At 53.9% G+C, this 19,566-nt stretch overlaps 6 protein-coding genes across 6 annotated transcripts; 5 read left to right on the top strand and 1 right to left on the bottom strand.

Moving 5' to 3' along the window:
• Positions 1-114: 114 nt before the first annotated feature.
• Positions 115-1,704, top strand: Z520_09354 (uncharacterized protein; the record flags this gene model as incomplete). Its single annotated transcript, XM_016779848.1, has 1 exon — positions 115-1,704. One exon carries the CDS (start codon positions 115-117, stop codon positions 1,702-1,704), a length of 1,590 nt encoding a protein of 529 aa, XP_016629167.1.
• A 445-nt stretch (positions 1,705-2,149) lies between these two features.
• On the bottom strand, positions 2,150-4,119 carry Z520_09353 (uncharacterized protein; the record flags this gene model as incomplete). Its single annotated transcript, XM_016779847.1, has 6 exons — positions 2,150-2,390; positions 2,456-2,701; positions 2,758-3,408; positions 3,467-3,822; positions 3,873-4,007; positions 4,060-4,119. 6 exons carry the CDS (start codon positions 4,117-4,119, stop codon positions 2,150-2,152), a joined length of 1,689 nt encoding a protein of 562 aa, XP_016629166.1.
• Positions 4,120-6,215: 2,096 nt separating this feature from the next.
• On the top strand, positions 6,216-8,619 carry Z520_09352 (uncharacterized protein; the record flags this gene model as incomplete). The annotated part of the gene is made up of 3 exons (XM_016779846.1): positions 6,216-7,068; positions 7,112-8,383; positions 8,441-8,619. The coding sequence occupies 3 exons, from the start codon at positions 6,216-6,218 to the stop codon at positions 8,617-8,619; spliced, it is 2,304 nt and encodes a 767-aa protein (XP_016629165.1).
• Positions 8,620-8,627: 8 nt separating this feature from the next.
• On the top strand, positions 8,628-9,927 carry Z520_09351 (uncharacterized protein; the record flags this gene model as incomplete). The annotated part of the gene is made up of 2 exons (XM_016779845.1): positions 8,628-9,692; positions 9,796-9,927. The coding sequence occupies 2 exons, from the start codon at positions 8,628-8,630 to the stop codon at positions 9,925-9,927; spliced, it is 1,197 nt and encodes a 398-aa protein (XP_016629164.1).
• Positions 9,928-11,320: 1,393 nt separating this feature from the next.
• On the top strand, positions 11,321-12,992 carry Z520_09350 (uncharacterized protein; the record flags this gene model as incomplete). Its single annotated transcript, XM_016779844.1, has 4 exons — positions 11,321-11,527; positions 11,640-11,672; positions 11,733-12,310; positions 12,377-12,992. The coding sequence occupies 4 exons, from the start codon at positions 11,321-11,323 to the stop codon at positions 12,990-12,992; spliced, it is 1,434 nt and encodes a 477-aa protein (XP_016629163.1).
• A 2,015-nt stretch (positions 12,993-15,007) lies between these two features.
• Positions 15,008-18,118, top strand: Z520_09349 (uncharacterized protein; the record flags this gene model as incomplete). Its single annotated transcript, XM_016779843.1, has 1 exon — positions 15,008-18,118. One exon carries the CDS (start codon positions 15,008-15,010, stop codon positions 18,116-18,118), a length of 3,111 nt encoding a protein of 1,036 aa, XP_016629162.1.
• Between the last annotated feature and the right edge of the window lie 1,448 nt (positions 18,119-19,566).

Here is a 19,566-nt window from a genome sequence, read left to right as displayed (position 1 = left end):
AAGGCCAATCACAGCGGGACTGGTTCCAGAACCGGCGGCTATCCACGGCATCCCACAGGATGATCAAGAAAGGACTGTCGACCTCGCCGGTCCCTCGTCCATCCAGATTCAACCATGGACAGATCTCACTTTGGCACCATTGACAGCATCACGTCTCTCTGGAAAGCTCTAGGTCTTCCGGCCAAAGCGCTCACCGCCATCCACCTCCCAGATGTCGACACCATAGGGATACCCTCGTCATTCAAGATCGGACACTTGGCCCAAGCATCCATTGCGCTTACGGGCCTGCTGGCCGCACTGATCTACTCGGAGCGCCAGGGAAGCGAACATGTCCCGACGGTCACCGTCCCCCTCAAACATGCCCTGATCGAGTTCCGATCCGAGCGATTCTTCACACTCGGCGGCCAGCGCTTGCCATCACCATGGGGCCCTATCGGCGGCCTCCACAGGGCCTCGGACGGCTATGTACGCGTCCACGACTCGTTCCCCAATCACCGCGCCGGGGCGCTCGAGCTTCTGGGCCTACCCGAGGACGCGGACCGGAAAGCCGTAGGCGCGAAGATTGCGCCATGGCGGTGCGTGGACCTGGAGAACGCGGCGGTCGACGCGGGCGTGGTCATTGCCGCACTGAGGAGTTACGAGCAGTGGGACGTCCTCCCCCAGGCGAGGGCTATCAAGGATTTTCCCATCCAGATCAAGAAGATCGCCGGTGATGGTGATGCTGACTGTGGTGCTGGATGGTGGTCAGACAGTATGTCCATGTCCCACGACAATGGCAATGCCAGAGGCAGTGGCGCAGACAAGGCCAAGGACACGAAGGCTCTCCGCGGCCTCCGCGTGCTGGAAATGAGTCGCGTCATCGCGGCGCCCGTGGCGGGGAGGGCTCTCGCGGCCCACGGCGCCGATGTCCTCTGGATCACATCCCCGAACCTGCCGGACCAGCCGAGCCTAGACCGCGACACGGCGCGGGGGAAACGCACCGCGAGGCTCAACCTCGACCTCAGTCACAAGCCGGAGCATAATGACATGGAGACGCTGCTCTCGCTGCTGGACGACGCCGACGTCTTCCTCCAGGGCTATAGACCGGGCAGTCTCGCGGCGCGGGGCCTCTCGTGCGAGACGCTCGTCGCGCGACGCAGACAGAACGGGATCAAGAGGGGGATCATCTGCGCCAATCTCTCGGCCTATGGGCCCGACGGGCCATGGAGCCACAGACGCGGCTTCGACTCGCTCGTCCAGACGTGTTCGGGCATGAATGTGTCCGAGGCGGAACATTTTCGCACCGGCGATATCGACCAGGTGACCGCCGCCGACGACGACGATACCCCCCCGAAACCCACGCCGTGTCAAGCCCTCGACCACGCCTCGGGCTACTTCCTCGCCGCGGGGATAATGGCGGCGCTGTGCCGACAGGCCCACGAGGGAGGCTCGTACGAGGTCAGCGTCAGCCTGGCGGGGACGATGAAATACCTGCGCAGTCTGGGCCAGTACGAGGGACGGTCTGGGTTCGACCACCTGCAGTGCAAGGACCATTACGCCACCATCGAGGATATCCCCGAGGAGTTCCTCGAGGAGCACATGTCCGGATTCGGCCTGCTCAAGGCCGTCAGGCACGCCGCGTCCATCGACGGCGTGCCTGTGGGATGGGACCTTATGCCGAAACACCTGGGATCGGACGAGGCGCGATGGCTTGCACGATCCTGACCGACCGAGGAACCAACGAGCCGGCTTCAAAAATTAAGTGGCACACGTCTTACGAGAAGAGGATACGGCGGCAATAAAGTAGAAGTGGTTAACTATTAGCTATCAGATTATCTTCACTTACAAAGGGAATCCTATCTGCTCTTGAGTATTGCGGGATCCTTGTACTTATTACTAGATCCTAGCTGTCGCTAACTAGGTGGTCCCCTCGTCGTTATCCAGCACTCTGTGTCAGACTGTTGCCATTTATTTCTGAAGTCGGCTTGCGAGGTAATGTCTCTGCGAAAAGTGCAGCTAAAGGCGAATCCAAAAGGAAGTTTTGAATATCATTATCGTCAGAACATCCGGACTTGATTAGACATAGTGAGCCTTCTCAATTAGCCGCCTCATCGCATTTCCCGACATTGCGAAAATGCCTACTGTCGTTCGACCCTCGAACCTGTTCAACTCAGTCGGGGGAAGACGGCCGCTTTCGCACAAAGGTATGCTTGATAATATCACCTTCCCACATGTGCGACTCCCACTTGCCAATGCCATATTTCTCGGGAGCTCTTCGGACTCCGCGGCCACCGCCGCCGACAATGAGATTGCCCGGACGGTAAGTCGGGTCGGCTTGCATACGCCGGATGACGGAGATGTGGATTTGCGCATCGTCTGGAATATCTCGAGTTTCTCCCATAGGGAGTGGCCTTCAGCTCATGATGATTAGCCAGATTCTCCTCGAGAAAACTTTGCGAAAACAACTCCGACGTACCAGCGGATAGCTTTCCATTTCCCATCTTGCAAGTCCATTCTCCGAAACGGGAGGTATTCCATCAATTTCCAGAAACATACGGTGCCACGGGGCAAGCCGCCATTGTACGTGAGACAATCGTGCAGAGTGGAGGCGGCGTAGCAGTTCTCAAGGTTCTGCTGGAAGGATTGACGCGTAGTGGTGTCTTCGATCCTCTCGCCAAATTCGTCGACCGCATGGGGCGAGCATCCCAAACGAGCCATCTTTCTGTTGAAAAGTCAGCTTTCTGGTCAATGACGGTATTGGAAAGATCAGATATATACCCGGGGTCAAATTTCAATCCCGCATTCTCGGCCTCATGCACCATCCACACCAATGGCGTGTGGCTGAGCATCCAGTGCTCTTTGTCCCCCTTTTCCCAGCCTCCACCAATATCCCCGTGTCCACCTGCGAACCAGACCTCTTGCACATCTTGCGGCCGCTTCGGTTGGGACCATCGACGTCTAGTGCGCTTTCGTGGCGACTTTGCTCTCTCCCGGAGATGCTCAGTGGAAGGAGAATACATAGGAGCAGCGAGGCTCTCGGAGGAGCTTTGTGATGCAAGCTGGGCGGCTGGCACTGAGAGTTGGCCACCTGATGTGGTTGTCAGGGTAATCTTCGGGCCTCCCTGCCCTACATGTGCGCGTTCTCCTTCATCTGCCTGCGCTTTCTCGTTCATTTGCATCAGATCCGACTCGTAGCGACGCATGTCGTGGCGCCTTTGGTCCTCTGCTTGGCCTTGTGGTCCAGTGATCAGATCTTGACGGAATTTCGCCCGCCTTTCATCAATCGATACCGCATGCCTTATCACCTTGGCCGACGGACGAGCAGTGTAGGGGAATTTGCTTCGTTGCATCCAAGCCGACTCGAATCTCGGCACTGAATTCACCGTGTCGAACAAGCCAAGGAACCGAATTCGGCGAACTGGCCTGCTGCTGCCGTGGGTGTCAGAAAGCCTAGAGGTGATCCAAATACAACCAGCACGAGACTTACAATGTTTCCCTGAACCCCCTCATAAATTCATACTGCTCCTCCTCATCCATTTTGGCCTTGTCACTGCCATCGTTCTTTCTGGCAGCCCACTTGGCGTAGGTTTTCCAAGCAAACCTGATAAGCTCTTCGTTGCCAGCAGCTAGCAGACCAATATGATCTAGCATCTCGGCAAGGAAGCGAGCCGTATAGGCTCCACGACTGAAACCAAAGAAGTACAAGTCGTCCTCGCAGCTGTAGTAGCGCATGAGGAACTTGTAGCCACCCATTACGTGGTCTGCAAAAGATGTGCCCACAGCCTCATCTATGGCTTTCAGGTACCAGGATCGGATCCGGCCGAGTGTGGAGGTAGTTTGAATCTGTTTTGTAAGCATTTAGACGGTCCCAAGGGAGCTCCTGTTCCACACACCGAATGAGAGCTGACGTATGTCCCAATACCTGGCTGGTAAAATGTGTACATGTTCACATCAGTGCGGTCCAGCATACGGTAGAGTTTGAGGATGTTGCTGTCGGTGTCCTTGCCACTGAACTTGTTGCCCGTGCCCTTGGAAATGTGTCAACGGATGCCATCACAAGCTGATATCTGGGGGACGAACATCAAAACAAAGGACGAAGACACTCTTCTGGCGTGGCTGATCTGGATCTGGAGCGGCCATCGGGTGCAATACCTCGGAGCACGTCACCAATGTGTCTGCTAAGAATGACCAAAGATATCGGCTGAAACGAAGACGGCGGCGACAAAGACTAAGAACTTGTGGTCAAGTCGAGAAATGAGAGCAAAAACGCCTGAGACAAGTTTATTGAAAGAAGCTGCCCAACCTGGGTCCGTGCGTGATGTTTGCTCGTGGAGGTCTTTCCGCACGTCAAAGGTGCACATAACACAAGCAGGGCCCTCCCTATCACAGCAGTGGCCTTCATCGACATTGATTCGGCCCATCATCCTGGCCATCAGCAACAAGTTTGCATCTCACCGCCAGTATCCATGCAAAATCCGGAAATGATGGTCAACACCGCCAGTGTTTCTGCCGGGTAACTCCCGTAACGGCAGGGTGGGCATGGCGCTCGGACGCTCGGACGCACGGAAGCAGCTCTCATGAGGATGTGCAAGATGGTTTGGGGTTTGCGTGACGTTCAAGAGTCCTAGTCTCCATGTGCTGAATGTTGGAGTGTGAGAGGGGTTACACAGGTGCCCAAACATGCAGCCCTTCCTTGCTGCAGTGGAAGTGTCTCCGAGGGTGATCGCCCGCTTTGTGTCTTGAGTGGGACCGTGTATCTCTTTGTGTTTCACGGTAGGGATCATCGCTCGATAGGCATTCGGCAATCCCAAACAGGCCTCAACTTGACGACGCTGCTGTCTTGTTGAGGCAGACTAATCTGCAAGCGGAGGGGAAGTCTGCACAGAATCAGCCAGCAGACCAACCACCCCTTCCCTAATGTGCTCTATCGGTCAGTGGATTGGTGGTCGAGCCCAGCGATCGGCACTCGAATAACAAGCGAGCAAGATACACGAAGTGGCTCCCGATGCTTAGGAGTCAAGACGGAGGAGAATGGGGGAGGCGAGTGGGAGGTTGGCCTAACTCCCTCGCTCGCTCCCTCGAGGAGGGGCGGGTGGGCCCGTCTTCCGGTCCGGTCCGATCTAATTCGAGCGGATCTTAAAGCTATTCAACAGACTCCGCTTTGCCCAGGCTCCCATTTGGCTCTCTACCTCCTCCCCTTCCCCCTTTTTCTTGTATGTAGGTACTCTGTAATTACATCCCGACAGCTGTCAATTCCCCTTCGCGATCCACCGTCCTACCAAGACCTTCATGTTTGGCTCAATGATTGACCCACGAGTCACTGACAGCTCGGTGTTTGTGCGCCACCATGGGCCTTTCACGTAAAACAGGAACCTTCCACAGTCGACCCCGCCCAATGCTCGAGACAGGGCTTCCGAATATCTGCCCCATTGGCTGCGGCTCAGTCAGTGTGAAGCACACCTACCTACCTTAATCTCTCCGATCATGCCAGCATGCTCGAAGAATAAGGTTCAGTCTGACCGCTGGAGGACGTTGAGTCCGATCCGGCATCCGCGCACCGATCAACAATTATGGCCGCTGTAAGCAGAAGCATGACCTGTACAATAGGCAGAGAGGAGTCCGCTGTTTCAAGAGAGAAAACAGCCTTGGATATGAATGGAACGGCCTTTGATCTTCATATCCCATCCTGCTTAGCTGTGGCACAGGAGGACACCCGGTCAAGCTGTGTTAAACTTACTCCGGAAGAGCTTGTGCGAGGAAGATCTTTCAAGGAAGCTGTCCATCAAACTAGGCTTGGTTAACAGATCGACACTGTATCACGTACTGAAACTGGCAGAGCAGCAGTGACTCTCGACTGCTCGCCCCACATCGGACGTGGTGCATGCGACTTGATTGACCACAAACATCATATCTCTGATGCATGGAACTATCATTATACAAGGAAGTGGCATATGCAGCTTCAAGACCATCCTGTCCGCGCTCTTCTCCACTCTTCCGAAGACAAAGTCATTCACAGCTGAGCGCAGATCGCACCTTAATTGCTCAAGGTATGATGTCTTCGGCAATTCACCGTGCAAATGAAGATCTCATCAGCTTGGTCTGCGTCGTTGAAGGTTGGGGGCTCCCTTAGAACCCCCATGGGATCTTTTCTCTTTTCCATTCCTTCTTCCAGCTTGCTCTAAGGTATTTGTCCTTCTCAATCAAATTTACCTTCCTGAAAATCGAGAACTCAAGCAATGCCGCTGCTAAGAAGGCTTTCTTCCAGTTTCAAGAGGAACAAAAGTGCAAAGGCCAACGGCGTCAATGGTACTCTGAGTACTGTCGACGAGTCTAGGGCTCCATCTACTGCTGTGAATGGTGACCATGTCAATGGCACAAGCTCAAATGGTGCTTCTATCGGTCAGAGCCTTGAAAAGACAAAGGATGTTCAACGGCCTTCAGCGCCTACGCTGGCGACCACCTCGAATCCTCCGGAGCCGGTGAAAGAAGACGACAAGGCTGTGGCTTCACGAAAGGATGTCGAAAATGTCTTCACACAGTTCGCAGCACTCATCCACGCTTCGCAGCGTCCGCTCCCGACTCAATCGGGCGACGGTCAATATCTAGAGAAAGAGGAGCCGACAGGACTCTGGAATGATCTAAAACACTTGGGGATTAAGGACGCTGAAACAGCTTTGCACCTGGTTCAGGACAAACTCAGTGGCGGTCCCGTGGATGACCGCAAAATGCACATGGAGGAGGCTATTCAGCTGGTCGCCGCCCTTCCTGATCGCTCTGCAAATCGAGTCAAAATCACCAGTTCGCTTATTGACCTCCTCTGGAATTCCTTGCAACATCCGCCTCTTTCTTATCTTGGAGATAGCTACCAGTACCGTTCAGCTGACGGCTCAAACAACTCGTACATGTTTCCGAAACTTGGTGCGGCGAATACCCCTTACGCACGTTCGGTGCAGCCAAAGATTTCACAGCCAGGCGCGTTGCCCGATCCAGGACTCTTGTTTGACTCATTGTTGGCGAGAGAAGAGTTTATACCTCATCCTAACAACGTATCGAGCATATTCTTCAACTGGGCTTCGCTTGTCATCCATGGTATGATGTCTCAGAATATTTGTACTTGAATCACCCTGACTAGTTATAGATCTTTTCCAGACCGACCACCGTGATTTTAGCAATAGCAAGACTTCTAGCTACCTGGACCTGTCAATCTTGTATGGGGATGTTCAGGAAGATCAGGACATGATGAGGACATTCGAGAACGGCAAGATCAAGCCAGACTGCTTCGCAGAGGAAAGACTTCTGGCTTTCCCACCATCTTGCGGTGTGATGCTCATCATGTTGAACCGTTTCCACAATTATGTTGTCGAACAGCTGGCTTTGATTAACGAGAATGGCCGGTTCACGCAGCCCTCTACCAAGCTATCCGGAGACGCAGCAAAGGCGGCTTGGAAGAAATACGACAATGACCTCTTTCAAACAGGCCGACTGGTTACTTGTGGACTCTGGATTTCTATCGTGCTTAATGATTACCTCCGTACTATTATCAATTTGAACAGGACAAACAGCACATGGAGTTTGGACCCCCGCCTGGATAAACCAAAAACCGTTGGGGAGGACGGCACCCCGCGAGGAGTTGGCAACCAAGTGAGCGCCGAGTTCAGTCTCTCATATCGCTGGCACTCTTGTATCGGACAAATGGACGAAGCATGGACGGAGAAGGTCTACGATGAGCTCTTCGGAAAGAAGCCAAACGATGTGTCGCTGCAGGAGCTGATGATCGGGTTGGGGAAATACGACAAAGAGCTTCCCAAGGATCCACTTCAGCGGCCATTCGCCCACCTCAAACGGGATGCCAACGGCAAGTTTGATGACGGGGATCTTGCCAAAATCTTCCAAGCCGGTGTCGAGGAGGTGGCCGGCGCATTTGGTGCACGCAATATCCCCAAGTCACTTCGAGCCATCACGATACTAGGTATTATGCAGTCTCGGGCGTGGAACCTATGTACCCTCAATGAATACAGAAAGTTCTTCGGCCTGAAGACATACGACACATTCGAGGAAGTTAACCGAGACCCGTATGTGGCCGACCAGCTCAGACACCTGTACGAACATCCTGACTTCATCGAGCTTTACCCAGGCCTTGCGGTGGAAGAATACAAGGAGCCGATGGTGCCAGGAGTCGGTATCTGCCCGACACATACCATTTCACGGGTGGTGCTTTCCGATGCGGTCGCCTTGGTCCGTGGCGATAGATTCTACACCATCGACTATACTCCCAAAAACCTCACCAATTGGGGCTTCAACGAGGCGGCCTCTGATCCCAGCATCAATCAAGGCTGTGTCTTTTACAAGCTCCTCTTAAGGGCACTGCCAAATCATTTCACGCCCAACAGCATTTATGCTCACTGTGAGTAGTGTACCATGCTGCAGTACTTGGCAAGTATTCAGTTCTAACGCCGACCAGATCCGATGACTATCCCGAGCGAGAACGCCAAAATCATGAAGAATCTCGGCCGTTTTGAGGATTACGACTGGAAGACTCCGGAGTATATTCCTCCCCGCGTCACTTTGACGTCCTACGAGAGTCAAAATATCTCCTGGAGCGTCCTCAAGACTTTAAAGTCATGTGGAACGACGGCCTAGGGTTCGTGATGGGCAAGGGAGGCGAGAGGTTCTGTCTTGGAGGAGATACTATCTTCCATCGGAAACAGCGTCAGACGATGCAACAACTTATCTACCGCGACAAGTGGCACGAGCACATCAAGCACTTCTATGAGTACATCACGCTCCGGCTTCTGCACGAGAAAAGCTGCAAAATCGCCGGGATCAATCAGGTCGACATTACGCGAGACGTCGGCAATCTCGCGCACGTACACTTTGCAGCCAATATGTTCGATCTGCCTCTTAAGACGGCAGAGAACCCCAGGGGCATATTCTCGGAGCAAGAGCTGTGGATGGCCATGAGCGTGATTTTCACCGCCATCTTCTTCGACTTCGAGCCCACAAAGTCCTTTCCTCTCCGGATGGTGGCGAGGAAGCTGTCCAACTTGCTCGGCAAGCTCATTGAAGCCAACATCAAGTCTGTGACGGCTACGTCCTTTGCAGCCAAGTTCTTCGATGGCTGGAGAGAAAACAACAACGCGCTCGCCGACTATGGTATTCACATGATTCGTCGCCTGAGTGAGACCGGCATGAGCACCTACGACATGGCCTTCAGCCAGATCTTACCGACCGCTTGTGCCCAGGTGCCGAACCAGTCTCAAGTCTTCACACAGATCATCGACTACTACTTGAGCGACGAGGGTCTCAAATATCTCCCGGACATCCAACGGCTTGCCAGGATCGACAGCAAGGAATCCGACGACCAACTGCTCCACTACGTCAACGAGGGCATCCGCCTGAATGGCACCTTTGGCAGCTATCGCCGGAGCCAAGTCAACCACACTTTCCACGACGACGGGAAGCAGGTCACAGTCAAGCCCGACGACAAGGTCTTCTGCGGATTTGTGAAAGCCGCCCGGGATCCCGCCATCTTCCCGAACCCCAACGAGGTGCGCCTGGACCGACCTCTGGACTCGTATATCCACTACGGCATTGGAGAGCACGCCTGCCTTGGAAAGGACGCGAGTATGGTGGCTTTGACCGCCATGCTGAGGACGGTCGGCAAGCTGGAGAACCTGCGCCGCGCGCCAGGACCGCAAGGGCAATTGAAGAAGGTGAGTCTTGTTTCCCGTGACACAAATCCAGCATTCAAAATCTTGGTTCCTTTTTTTGAAAAAGAAAACCTGATTGACTGACCACTTCTTCTCTCTCTTGCAGATCCCACGTGATGGAGGTTTCTACGTCTACATGCGAGAAGACCATGGCTCCTACTTCGTCTTCCCATGCACGTTTAAGGTCCACTACGATGGGACGCTGCCTCCCTTGCCCAAGGCCGAGGCTGAGCATTGAGAGTTGTCCCGGATGTATGTTCATTATGCGATCGAAGCGGACGCAGGTCAAGTAATGACGATGAACGGTATTGGCAGTTGTAGTGGTAATGCCCCTTGAATGATATGTGATTAAAGCAAGCCTTGAAATTGCCTACATCATCGAGATCATCGTATCGTCTGTTTGATGCCAACCGAGCGCAAGATCTAATGAATAGGTCGGTCTTCCGAAAGTGCTCAATCTCAGCTTCCAGTTGTCTAGTTGTATAGTGCTCATATTCTATAGTGCTCATATATTTCCTAGTACGCACGGTAAGTGATTGAGTCGCCAAGCCAGCCCGGAGAATAAATTTCCTTGTCTTGACAAGGAGTTATCTGGCTATTCGCTAGTTGGGGAAGATGAACCTTCATTTCCATTCAGGGTTTTCCTTCCCATGGACGCAGCTGGCCCCCTCTCTCAACTTGATATGGATGAATTCTCTTTTGAGAACAAGCTGCTGTCTTCATCTCGTTCCATTATGGGGCTGAAGCAGCCGCCGACAACTGGGATTGACTCTAAATATCGACATTACTCTTACTGGTTTGCGGGAGCCGTCGATCGAGATTCAAGCATCAGGCCTCCTACGGCTTGACACGTCTCCGCATCCAGGCCGCGCTCGCAGTCGGGCTTGTGCTTGGCACGAAGATATTCTCCCATTGCTGGATGCCGATCAGGTTGATGGCCTGGAGGAAGCTGCACCTTCAGCGCGACGGTTCACAGTCGCTATGAGCAAGAAAGTTCGGCGACGACGCGCTGGCGCCGGGCGGATAAGAAGACAACCCTGTTTCTCCCCCGGAGGACGAGCAATGCACAGGCAGAACGGCCACTGCCTGCACCCCCGAGTGCGATGTGCAGGTGCATTCTCTTGTCGAGCTGGAGAAAACGCTAGGGAACGAGCGACTGGACCTGTAGGGACCAACTGCCGGGTTGCTATGGTCTCGATCGGTTGTGCTGCAAGAAAACCAGCCTCATGCCTAATGCAGATCATCAGCCTCGTTGCAACTCGATGTTGAAGCCATGACGTCGTTCTGTAACGCTCATTCCACCATACTCCAGGCTACGAAGCGAAGCCAAAACGGATTTGTCGACGACCTTGTGAGAGAGCAAATCAACACACGCCATGTGCCCGTCGTCCCAGGGCCGTACGCTTTATCTTCGCAACGCTTGACTTCCAGCAAACCCAAAAGGCCAGCTGGTTGGGCCACACATCGTTCACTAGCACAAGTCTTTCTGGTCTCCTCAATGCTTTGACCCTGGTGCGCTTCACCAAGGTATCGACCATGAGCTACTTGCCATTGAATTGAAAAGGTTAAATGCCCCTCCTTCACCAGGTATGTGTTGAACATCTCTGCATCAACGCATTCTGCTATCTAATATGGCTGGAAGAAACAGGTGTTCCACTTGCTTCCGCCTGCTGCTACTGTTGTATTTCTGCTCGTACTCTGGCTCTGTCATAGCAGCAGAAACAGACAGCAGTTCGAGATGGCTGATCCCTCGAACAAATATCACGGGACCGAACCCGGACGACTACCAGTGCCAGAGTGCTCGTGCGTCTGATTACTACGGAATTGGTGTTCGCCTGGTATGTTTTGCGCTCAACAACCATACATATATGCTCTGACGGACCTTCACTGCCTCCCTTGTGTTCGGAGCTTCATCACTCTCACAAGCCTAACTAACATGGTGTTGTAAAGGGGATATACTTTTCGTGGTTCACTGGATGGATCGTGAGTGCTTGTCACTCTCCCGTGTTTTACTTGTTTGCGCGGTCTCATTCTTATGTCCAGGCAAATTCATTTGTGCCCGGCGATATCGGTGGAGCTTTAGATACAAACGCCATTTTCCTCTTTGCCAATCTCGTGGCCATGGTGCGATGTACCATCACCAAAGTTCTGACACAGCTTGACTGCGTGATACTCATGCACTTGTCGGGAGGAACCATCTTTTCAGTGCTGAGCCTTTGGGGATACCGGACTTGTCACTATGTGCGCGAAGGCCCAAAGGGGATCCGCCACTTTGGAGGCTTTGGCACGCACCTTCGACTCCTGCTCTCGATGGCTGTGGCCGTGTACGGCCTGTGGTTCTGGTGGTTCGGTATCCAGCCAGACACGACCGTTATCAACGTGGATACTGGCCCATGCAAGACCGTCTATACTTTCATGTTCGCCAAGGTCCGCGCCGACGGTGGCGTGAGAATATTTTACATCATTGTCTGCATCGGCTGCGTCATCTACTTCGGCATCATGTTGCTGGTATCCTCCCTGGCTCTCTACGCGAGGGTTGCAAAGGCAGTCGGCATGGCCAAGAAAAAGAAATGGCGAACGAGCACTCGACTCCATTATGCCACAGGCCTCTACCAAAAAGAGTAAATCCTTTCTCCGGCCCGACTTTGAGGCTCAGGAGAGACCTTACTGACGCTTTGCGTTTTCAGACTACGCCGAATCTTGTACTTCCTCCGAGTCGGCAATTTCCTCTTCATTGTGTGGTCGATGATTCTGGTGGAGTGTACGCTCAACTTCAACCATGTCAAGGAAGTGCTGGGCCCTGGCGGCCGCATTTTCTTCCCGGACCAGCTGATTCCTATGATTATCGGCACCTTCAGTTTCCTCCGGTTGGGGTACAAAGTGCTCGAAAAGTGGCGAGATCCCGATGACGACCCGTCACTTCCAACGGAGCTTAAACCGTCCAAGACACAGCAAGACTTCCCGGGGCCGAAGCGAATCTTCAAACTCTTCGCACCGCCGACAAGCTCTGCCCACCCCCGGCCTCAAGCGCCGGAAGACATGCCGCCAGAGGACACGGATATCGATCAAATTGTACAAGACGAACCCATACGGTTGCGATACCTGGTCACCTGGCTTCCCTGGCTGTCGCTGCTACATTGGTGGACGGACGACGAGCAGCAGCAGCAGCGCCAAAATTCGCACAAGCGTGATGCCAGTAATATGGAAAAGGGCCGTGCCCGTGCCCACTCGCCGACATCCACTCTGCAGGGAACACCGACTAATTCGACGTTTGTGAACCCGTACGAACCACAGATCCCATGAAGACAACAAGAGCGTTGCGCAGCGTCGGTGTGTAATCAATCCTGTGCTAATGATATCACACAAAGTGAAGAGTAGGGAGATGGGGAGGAGATGAGTCTCAGATGGAGGGTGCTAGTTCGCAGGCAAGCTATGAGCCGTTCCTCATGTATGAACCTGTTCGATTTCACGGAGGACAACTGTACAACAAGATGCACGGAGTAGTCCCACCATGGGGCTTGGGAACACGGGGCCCTATCCCTGTGATTGTGTAACGTAATGCGGAGTGATATTGGCCTGACAATTTCATCCATTTCGGACATTTTCATCAATTGTTGACATTTTCATCTCGTCTCTCTGCGTCTCGCTCTCCCAGCCTCGTCGGTGCACATGATCACGTGAGCGCAAGGGGTTGCCAAGCCGAAGCCAGGGCGCCCCAATTGTCCGAGTTCCGACCCTCACGTGGTTGGGGGGCCGTTGTGTCACGTTTTGCAACTGTGCATACAAAAACTCTCCGCAGGCTGAAAATGGGCGGCGGCTCACCGTCGCAGCCCAAAGCGCCCACCAGCCTTAAATCTCGTTTTTGCTCGCTTTGCTCGCTTCCTTCCCCGCGAGATCATGTTGCGCTCCTCAATCTTGCCATGTTTTATCGATAGCTTGTGACGAACGCACATAGCGCCGTGCGAAGCGAGATGCGATGGCGGGCGTCATTTCTTCGAGAAGACCAAGTCAGCGGGCAGTGTTGGGCCTTTGACGCAAAAGGTCAACTGAGACATGGCTAACATCATGCAGCAAGGCCCATGATTGTCAAGTCCGTCCGGAACCTCTGAGCCGGACCGCTCCTGGCCCAACCCCAATAGCCCTTAACGAACCCTGTTGAGTGGACGGAGAAAGCGAGGGCGCTTTTCGCAGTGTGCCGCCTGTCACCTTTTTCTTGACGTGGCTTGCACCTCAAAAAGCCAGCTGAAGGGGCGTCAATTTAAAAGAACTTCCCACCAATCCCCCGGAAAATCGTCTACCAATGGACAGGGTGAGGGGGGCCTTTGTCCGAGTTGTAGGAGTAACACCATTTTCCACCCAATCTCGGCCTGGTTGACCCCCGTCCAGCCGGCGCGCAGCTAAGCTCCATCCTTGCCTGCTGTTTCTTGTTTTGTCGATCCAACCGGCCGGATTGGCCTCTCAAGCTCCAAAGTCGGCACGGTCGTCCGTCATGCATCCTAGGGTCCTAGACACGGCCTGGAACCTCACCGCAGAAATCATGCAGATAGCATGCAGGTCGACCTCATGCTTTTGTGGACAAAGTCGTTGTCGACGAGTCACTGCTGTCCTTGAGATAGGCTCAAGTTTCCGGCGAACACGTAACGTGGTCCTGGACAAATACTCCGCAATGGATGTCAAACCCTCCGATCTTGGTCGGCTGCTCGTGGCTGCTCCAGCCCTGTTTCTAACGCATAATTTCCCGGTCTTCGAATCCATGTCGCCGCTCACCCCAGGCGACAATGTGCAATGTGCCCCCTTAGCGGCTACTCTCCACGGGAGCTAGCTGGCACGTTTCCATTCTGCTCGTTCTGGCTTGCTTCTTTGATGACGATTTGGACAATCAAGAGCCCCTCACATCCCAAAAGGTACGCTCATGCGAGCATGTGGCTTGCATTGATCAAGGTCAATTTTGCTCTTAGCCCGCCTCGTTTCCCCCAGCTTCACGGCCTTTTGGTCCCGCCTCTGAAGCTCTTCCATTCTTCTTTTTCATTCTAACAAGAGTGTTGCCGTTGCCTGGTGGGGAGGAGTGTTCAACGTTGACAGTGTCTTACCTTTTCGCCTTGTTGCTGTGTCTGCTACACCGAGCTCGTGGGCTGAACTCAGATAGTCTCCGATTCAACGCCACGTCAATGGTAACTCAGCATCTTCGCCCCGGGAGCCGCACCGGTTGACGTGGAAGTGGTCACCGCCTGAAGAGATTCTTGAGGAGCTGAGATCCTGTGCGTCCGGCGGGAGTTCATTGTGAAGCTCACTTGCGCCCATCGAGTCTACTGAACAAGATGCATGCTTCTCAACTTCTGGCTTGGACGGTGCTGGGATGGGCTTTCGCCTCAGGAGTTTACGCTCAACCTGGACCGGGAATACAGAAGCGACAGGATAGTACCAACACCAACTTTCCGTCCCTTACGACCGGTTCCCCAAGTGCTTCGATAGGTTCTTCCGCCTCGACAAGCAACACGGCTACTTCATCTGTACCAACTTCGACGCAGGGCGTCCAGCAGTCTGGTCCAGCATCGACGACTTCGGCTGGGAGCTCACATTCGGATACCTCCTTGCCTACCACGAAGCATCTCTCCAGCACAAGCCCGGCCGTGCATACCGCTTCTAGCACTCCTTCCAGCAACTCGACGACCAGCTCCACCGACAAAGAATCGGATGCGCTGCCCATCCACCCTCGACTTACCCCGGCGTTTGGGATCGCTGGGGTGTTTCTCATTGTCCTGGGCGCGACTTATGCTCTGATTGGTGTCAAAACCAGATGGGTACAGATCTTTTTGTCATGCGCATTCCTGGCAAGCATAGCGACAACAGCACTGGTTGACTATGTGATGAACCCGCCGGTGACAGATGCTGTCCAAGGAGGCTTTTTCGTAGCGATTTTCATGACTGGTGCCGTGTTCGGAGGTGGTGCTCTGGTGTTCAAAGAAGTCACCGAAGGCTTTGCTTGTCTCTTGGGCGGGTTTTGCTTCAGCATGTGGTTGCTGACATTGCGAGCCGGTGGGCTAATCACCAGCTCAGGGGGAAAGGGGGCCTTTATCGGGATCTTCTGTGTGGTTTTCTGGGCGCTGTCTTGGACCAGCTACACTCGCCCTTACGCACTAATTGGGTCGATCTCATTTAGTGGAGCAACTGCTTTCGCCTTGGGCATCGACTGCTTCACCAGGGCCGGATTGAAGGAATTTTGGTTTTATATCTGGGATCTCAACGACAACCTCTTCCCTTTGAACACCACCACCTTTCCATTAACCAAGGGCATACGGGTCGAAATAGCCGTGATTGTGATCTGCACCATCATCGGGGTCCTTTCGCAGCTCAAGCTCTGGAAAGTCGTCAGTTCTAAGCAAAGAGAGAAAGGGCAGCTTGACGAAGAGGATTTTCGACAGAGGGAAGCAGTGGAAGCCGCCCTGGGGCGTCATCTTGAACGGCAGAACGAGCGCGACAAGTCTGAATGGGAAAGGCAGTATGGTGATCGACTCTCGAGTAAACGCAACACTGTCCTGTGGCAGAATGCTCATCCGGAAAAAAGATATTCGACAGTGTCAGTTGTTGCACTCGAGCAGGCGGCCGATTCGAGTTCTTCTGAAAGCGTAGAAATGAACGCTTTTGGCCCCAAGGGAGCCTCTTCAACATACGGATCAAAAAGCAAGCGGCAGAGCACCTTTGCAGTCGACGTGATTGAGGAGGTGGAAGAGGATGCGGAGGCTGTCGCCAACAAAGAACGACAGAAAGCACTCCAGGCCTTGGAAAACGCCCGAACTCCGCTTGGAACGGAGCGGAAAGGCAGTGGCGGTTCTTCTGCAGCTCAGAGTACTCGCAGCGCTTCGAAAGATGTGAGCCCCAACGAAGATGCCTTCAACGATCAGTCAGGCACAGTCGGTGGGTCGTCCAAGCTTAAACGAGGTTCTCAGCCGTCGCTATCTCGCCGGTCGAAATACTTGAGCGCGAATTATGGTAGCGGTAACTCTGAATCGCAAGAACATCTGATCGACGGTGAAAGACCCCTGAGTAGGGCTTCTTCAGCTGCAGCGACCATGGATGTGGACAATGAAGAGCTGGATGTGGATGCTTTGGACGTTGACCTCGGTCAAGATCCGTCATTGCCGCCAGAAATTGTCATCTCGCCCGTAGCTGGCCCATCAAGTGCGGTCCTGCGGTCATCAGAGAACCGGGAGAATGCCGCTACTGATGTGCAAGGTGCTGAAGGGTCAATTGTTGGTGGGAGCTTGGAGCTTGAACGCCTCCTTGTGGACCACGGTGGCCCCTCTGCTAATGGTGGTTCTAGCTTGGACGACGGACTGAAACCCGAGGGAAGCGATACGAAGACGGACACGGGGGATGTGAAGAAGTCCCAGTCGCAGACATCCGACGCTACCAACTCCAGCGCAGATACCCTGACCAAAACTGCTCTCGCCTCAGTTCCTAGCCAGCTGTCGAGCGTAGTGTTGTCATATCGGACCAATGAATGGGCAAAGCATATTACCATGGCCGACGAACCAATCTATGACGAGCCCGAGACCATTGAGGGAATTGACGACGAATTGCCAACCCAATTGGCATCGGTCACCACGCCCCCCAAGAAGGTTGCAGCAGAGCCTCCTGTGGAATTGCCGCCAACAACCATGTTACCACTCACGGTGAGAGCGGGTGGGTCTGGTGTGGGCGTTGCTTCCAAGCCGCTGTCAGGCAAACGGTCGGTCTCGGATCAAGAGCGCCGTCGCAGCACGGGCAGACTGCCGTCACAGTCGGCATCGACACAATCGTTGAAGCACTCCAACAGCCGAGGCGGGCGGAACTCTCTCAACCCAACAATGCAAAACTCACTTGTCTCGACACCGATCGATGAAGATGCCCCCATGGAATTCACAAACCCCAAGAGGGCGAGTCGACGCATGTCGGCCCCGTACCAGATGCCGCAGCGCAGCAACAGCGGAACGCGGCCGCATACTGCCTACGGTACTGCAAGCCCGCCTTCAGGTAGCGTGTACGACCTGCCTCAAATGATGCGGCCAACGAGCCAAGACAGCAACAGGGGTGGTATTTCGCTTGGGACTCGACTTGAATCATACAACTCGCACCAGCCGCCTCAGCGGGACCACAGGAGCGACGCACAGAAGCGAGAGTCTCTGCTTGCTGAATGGCGGCTGTCACAACAACATCGGGCTGCGAGCAAGGGCATTAATGGAGCGATGGCGGAATCAGGACATGCTAAAATGAAGGTAGAGAAAGAGAACCAGAGACTGATGGAAGAATATCAACGGAGCGTGCAGCAAAGGAAACAGTTGATGATGGATCAAGTCATGAGACGGCCGGACATGCAAGAGCTGCATCGTGAGGCGATGCGCAAGATGCAAGCAGGAGCTAATAAGAACCTGGGAGGTGGAAGAGGTTGAGGTAAGGCCCGGCGCTCCATCCATTCATTTGATATTTTCGGGCAAGTTCAGGAGTTCAACGGCAAGTTTTCAAAAAGCAATACGGGCAATGAAAGAGGGAAAGGGACACACTCATTACTGGGCAGGTGCATTGGCTCCCTTGAAAGCACGATTGCCTTTTGTTTTTCCAAACGGCAAATGACGAGAACATAGAGATGATACCCCTGAGCTGGACATATACGATAAAATAACATCTAATCAAGCTTATATTGATAATAGAGGAATTGATCCGTGGAGATGGGCAGGAGCCGGAATATATTTCGTGCTGATATTTTTGACGACGTTGCGTGGGCAGCGCTGTGGCCGCCACATGGTATGCAACGGCGTGACAGAGGCGACAGAAGCGAACAGATGGTTGCGTCAACTGTTTGGACCATCCGTTAAAGTTATTCTGGAAGATAACGACAATAAACGGCAAACGGTCGACACCGAGACGGAGAGAGGTTTTGTAGTGGTGACATAGATAGGGGGAACTGGAAAGTCTTTATCGCGTGGCTTGCGGGAAAACAGAGTTTCGGGGAAGTTGTTTCTTTATCGTCCAGGCGTCCATCGGGTGCCAACGGCGGCGTCGCTAGGGGCCTGACTTAGCACCTAGGTTCCAACTGTTTAATGGGGAGTCTAGGGCTCTTTCGGCTTTCTCCAGGGGCCCTGACGCCTATCTCGAGCCTCACACGTCTCACCAGCATGACTCGTCCCCCGCGAGCCCGCATTATTGTGCCTTCAACTCACAGTCCCCTGCGCAGAGTTCGTCCAGGGCCCTTGTCACCCTCTACAAAAGTAGCTGCTCGAACTTGTCGAACATTGTCGCTGAACCATCGTGGGGATAGCCTGTTCCTGTTGTGACGGCCTCCACCAGGCATCGAGACTCGACATTCGAGACTCGTTACCCAAATCGACGCTCGCACTTCAGAAACAGCCTGAAGGTTTGACGGGGATCCCTATTGTTGGTCTTGCAAGCTGCCCCATCAGGCTTCGTGTCCATTCCACGTAAATCCCCGGCCCCGGCTTCATCATACGACAGGGAAAGTGGCTTTCTAGGTTGGACCGGCGCCCCGTTAGTCCCACCCTGAACAAACCCGTTGCGGACTCGTTGGTGCGATAGGATCCCCGATGATGATGGGCAGGCAAGCATAGCGTTTCTTTTGCCTCTTTCCTTTACCTAGGTACCTGCTCCTCGTCGATCCCGCGTTACAGCTCAGCTTGAAGCCCTCGAGTTCACCCACCTCAACACCTCCCCCATCTCTCCCCCGGCACGAAATTCGCCATCCATTGATTGACCTTGTCGCTAGTCCGGCCGCCTCGCCTCCCGCTACAGCCCGTGGTGACCTTTCTTCCCCCAGGTGAAGCGAGCCCCCCAGGGCGTTTTCTTATCACTTGCTATCCCCTTCGTCCGCATGATATCTTTGCGT

Source organism: Fonsecaea multimorphosa, assembly GCF_000836435.1.
Source record: "Fonsecaea multimorphosa CBS 102226 unplaced genomic scaffold supercont1.23, whole genome shotgun sequence".
NCBI classification, from domain to species: Eukaryota; Fungi; Ascomycota; class Eurotiomycetes; order Chaetothyriales; family Herpotrichiellaceae; genus Fonsecaea; species Fonsecaea multimorphosa.
Note: the sequence above shows the minus strand (reverse complement) of the source record. Positions and strands in the feature narration are given on the sequence as shown.